The following is a 5,000-nucleotide window of genomic DNA, read 5'->3' as shown; positions in this document are numbered from 1 at the left end:
AACTCTCGATGTCTGACGCTCTCTGGTCTCTCTGCAGGACAACGGCTCGGAGACTCACCGCATCGCTCCGTCTCCCGTCGTTCACGTCCGGGGACTGTGTGAGTCTGTGGTGGAGGCTGACCTGGTCGAGTCCTTGGAGAAGTTCGGAAACATCTGGTAAAATTATGCTTTAATTGACCCTTCGCAGGGAGTTTGATTGACAGGCGTTCTGACCAATCATATTTCATATCATATCATCGCCATTTCTGTCCGACAGAGCAGTCGGGAGAGTCAGAGAATTAACACGGGAGCTGTGATTGGTCCAATTGTTTTTATACCATTTCATTTTTAGATTCGAAATATATTTCATCACAATATTACTGTAGAAAAATGCTGTCTTATACAGTTTAGTATTATGTAGGGCTGTCAAAAGATTAATCGTTATTAATCGCATCCAAAATAAAAGTTTGTGTTTGCTTTGCATAATATATGTGTGTGTATACTGTGTATAATTATTATGTATAAATACACACACATTCATGTATATATTTAAGAAATATTTGCATTTATATACTGTATATACATTTATATAATTTATATAATATATAAATATTTTATATATAAATATAACCAATTTTTCTTAAATATATACATGATTGTGTGTTTTTATATATATAAATAATTATGTAAACACAAACTTTTATTTTGGATGCGATTAATCTTTTGACAGCCCTATATTATGTTATTGTTTTAAACTTAAAGGGATAGTTCACTTTGAAATGAAATGTTGGTATGTTTTATCTTACCTGAAGTGCATCAAGATGTCGGTGTCTTTGTCTCCGCAGTAGTTTCAATTTTGATATTTTTATGTCAAACCGTTCTTGTCTGTCAGTCATATAATGCAGGTCTATAGGCACTGTCTCCAGAAGCATGCAGAGAAAAGTCCAAATTAAAAAATTCCCCATCGTAAGTGCACACTAATGGCCTAAGACACGAAACAAGCGGTTTGTGTGAGAAAACCAACAGTATTTATATCGTTTTTATCTCTTTTACACAACCACGTCCATCTGATCTGTTTACACCGGATTTCTTCCCCGGAAACTAATCTAACCGCCTTCGATTGGCCGTTGCATTTTTAAACTCAGCAGAAACGCGTGTGATTGGCTGTACGGCTCAACGTATGCCTTTGATTGGCCTGAACAATGAAGCGAGTCGTGTGTCAAGATAGAAGGCTTACAAATGGGGAATAAGTGAAAACTCAACACTCCCGGATGAGTTCGCGCGAGCTTAGGCCATCAATGTGCACTTACACTGCCTATAGACCTGCATTATACGACTGACAGACAAGAACGGTTTGACCTAAAAATATCAAAATTGAAACTACTGCGGAGACAAAGACACCGACATCTTGATGCACTTCAGGTAAGATAAAACATACCAACATTTCATTTCAAAGTGAACTATCCCTTTAACCAACCAGTGCTGGGATCAGAAAACACACTCCTCCGTTCACCTCGGCGGACTCAGACGTGCTTCCGACTGAATTATGATCTATAAGCGAGGCTGACAGGCGTAGGCATTTATGGAAGCAACAGTTCCTGTGTTCACTCACAATGAGCCTCTTATAAAGTCACATTCACACCCACAGAGGATCATGGGAACATCATTTCTATGATTTAATTCAGTTTTATTACGTTTTTTCTTTATTTTTAGGATGTATTACACTTTTAATAAGCAGATGTGGGACATTAGCGTGTGTTTGATCTAAGGGTGTGCGATTGCTTAGCTTTATTATCATACAAAATACAAGAGAGTGGTATTTTAATAGAATAAATCACACACTCTAAGTCGGATCACACAAAGGTAAAGCTTTACTAACTTTCTGGGCCGGCAAGTTTCAATCACAACAGAAGCCTCTGGAGGAGTGAGACACTCTCAGATTTAATCACTAATATCTTCATTTGTGTTCTGAGGATGAAGGAGAGTCTGACGGGAACAACATGAGGAGAGTCATTACTGACAGAGTTTACATGTTCAGCTGAACTAACCCTTTAAAACAACAATTATGATATTATCATAGACGATATATATATATATATATCGCACATCCCTAGTTTGACCTGAACTACATTAGGAAAGACTCGGATCAAATGAAGATGAACAGGAAGTCTCCTGTTAACCGAATAACCGAACCACGGTTATTATCATAAAAATAAACTAAAACTAAATAGCAATACAAAAAAAAAAGACAAAAAAAGACAAAAACACATAACGAAATTAATAAACATTAAACTAAATTTAACATAACTAAAAATATAAAAATAACAACAAATTTAAAAGCTAAATTAAAACTGAAATAAAAATAAATTAAACCTTAGTAGCAATACAACAAAAAAAGATTTAAATGACAAACAAAATGAACAAACATTATAATAAAGTGAAAAATTTAAAAATTAAAATTAATTACATTTTTTACTAAAATTGAAATAAAAGTGTATTAAACCTAAATTGCAATTCTGAAAAAATAAAATAATGAAATGACAAAAGCACATACATAAAAATAAAAGAAACTAAACTAAAAATGAAATAAAAATAAATGGGACAAATAGCAATATATATATATATAATAAATTAATAAAAGAAAAAAGCATAACGAAATGACAACATTTTTACTAAAATTAACATGGAAACTAAAAATATGAAAATGAAACTAATAAAAAAAACTAAAACTGAAATACAAATAAATTAAACCTCAATAGCAATACTTAAAAAAAAGACAAAAGCACGTAACGAAATTAACAAAAATCAAACTAAAATGAAAACTAAAACTAAAAACATGAAAGCTAAAAAACAAATTAAACTTAATTAGAAAAACATAAAACTATAAAATTACAAAAGCACAACGAAATTGCAACTGAAATTGCACTAAAATGAACATGAAAACTAAAGATGATAACTAATAATAATACAAAAACGAAATCTGAAATAAAGTTAAATTAATATTTAAAAAACTAAAGAATAAACTGTCAAAAGCACAAAATGAAATGCTCAAAATCTCTGTCCTGACGCCCTGTCCTGTGCCGCAGTTACGTGATGATGATGCCGTTCAAGCGCCAGGCTCTGGTGGAGTTCGAGGAGGCCCAGAGTGCCGACCGCTGTGTGTCGTGCGGCTCCCAGGAGCCCGTGTACATCGCCGGCCAGCAGGCCTTCTTCAACTACTCCACCAGCAAACGCATCACGCGGCCCACCAACGCCGACGACCCCAACAGCGGGAACAAGGTCCTGCTGCTGTCCATCCAGAACCCGCTCTACCCCATCACCACGGTAAAGCACTTATCACCACGGTAAAACACTACGGTCAAACACTTATCACCACGGTAAAACACTTCTCACTACGGTAAAACACTTATCACTGCGGTAAAGCACTTATCACCACGGTAAAGCACTTATCACTACTGTAAAACACTACGGTAAAACACTTATCACTACTGTAAAACACTACGGTAAAACACTTATCACCACGGTAAAACACTACGGTAAAACACTTCTCACTACGGTAAAGCACTTATCACCACGGTAAAACACTTATCACCACGGTAAAACACTACGGTAAAACACTTATCACCACGGTAAAACACTACGGTAAAACACTTATCACCACGGTAAAACACTTATCACCACGGTGAAACACTACGGTAAAACACTTATCACCACGGTAAAACACTTATCACCACGGTAAAACACTTATCACCACGGTAAAACACTTATCACTACGGTAAAACACATCTCACTACGGTAAAACACTTATCACCACGGTAAAACACTTATCACTACGGTAAAACACTTATCACCACGGTAAAACACTTATCACCACGGTAAAGCACTTATCACCACGGTAAAACACTTATCACCACGGTAAAACACATCTCACTACGGTAAAACACTTATCACCACGGTAAAACACTTCTCACTACGGTAAAGCACTTATCACCATGGTAAAACACTACGGTAAAACACTACGGTAAAACACTACGGTAAAACACTTATCACCACGGTAAAACACTTCTCACTACGGTAAAGCACTTATCACCATGGTAAAACACTACGGTAAAACACTACGGTAAAACACATCTCACCACGGTAAAACACTACGGTAAAACACTACGGTAAAACACTTATCACTACGGTAAAGCACTTATCACCACGGTAAAACACATCTCACTACGGTAAAACACTTATCACCACGGTAAAGCACTTATCACCACGGTAAAACACTACGGTAAAACACATCTCACCACGGTAAAACACTACGGTAAAACACTACGGTAAAACACTTATCACTACGGTAAAACACTTATCATTACGGTAAAGCACTTATCACCACGGTAAAACACTACGGTAAAACACATCACTACGGTAAAACACTTATCACCACGGTAAAACACTACGGTAAAACACTTATCACCACGGTAAAACACTACGGTAAAACACATCACTACGGTAAAGCACTTATCACTACTGTAAAACACATCTCACTACGGTAAAACACATCTCACTACGGTAAAGCACTTATCACTACGGTAAAACACATCTCACTACGGTAAAATACTTATCACCACGGTAAAACACTTATCACCACGGTAAAACACTACGGTAAAACACATCACTACGGTAAAGCACTTATCACTACTGTAAAACACATCACTACGGTAAAGCACTTATCACTACGGTAAAACACATCTCACTACGGTAAAATACTTATCACCACGGTAAAACACACCTCACCACGGTAAAACACTACGGTAAAACACATCACTACGGTAAAGCACTTATCACTACTGTAAAACACATCACTACGGTAAAGCACTTATCACTACGGTAAAACACATCTCACTACGGTAAAACACTTATCACCACGGTAAAACACTTATCACCACGGTAAAACACTTCTCACCACGGTAAAACACTACGGTAAAACACTACGGTAAAACACTTATCACTACGGTAAAACACTTATCACT

General features: G+C 36.4%; 1 protein-coding gene across 1 annotated transcript in view; it reads left to right on the top strand.

The window, feature by feature from the left end:
• hnrnpll (heterogeneous nuclear ribonucleoprotein L like) overlaps nucleotides 1-5,000 on the top strand; it is a 53,124-nt gene that overhangs the window by 36,289 nt on the left and 11,835 nt on the right. Inside the window, exons 3-4 of the mRNA XM_079597850.1 lie at nucleotides 38-156; nucleotides 3,066-3,303. Coding sequence (XP_079453976.1) covers nucleotides 38-156; nucleotides 3,066-3,303 — 357 coding nt within the window. The remainder of the gene's footprint in view (nucleotides 1-37; nucleotides 157-3,065; nucleotides 3,304-5,000) is intronic.

Source organism: Phoxinus phoxinus, assembly GCF_949152265.1.
Source record: "Phoxinus phoxinus genome assembly, chromosome: 22".
Classification (NCBI taxonomy): domain Eukaryota; kingdom Metazoa; phylum Chordata; class Actinopteri; order Cypriniformes; family Leuciscidae; genus Phoxinus; species Phoxinus phoxinus.
This window is presented reverse-complemented; position numbering and strand designations above follow the sequence as displayed.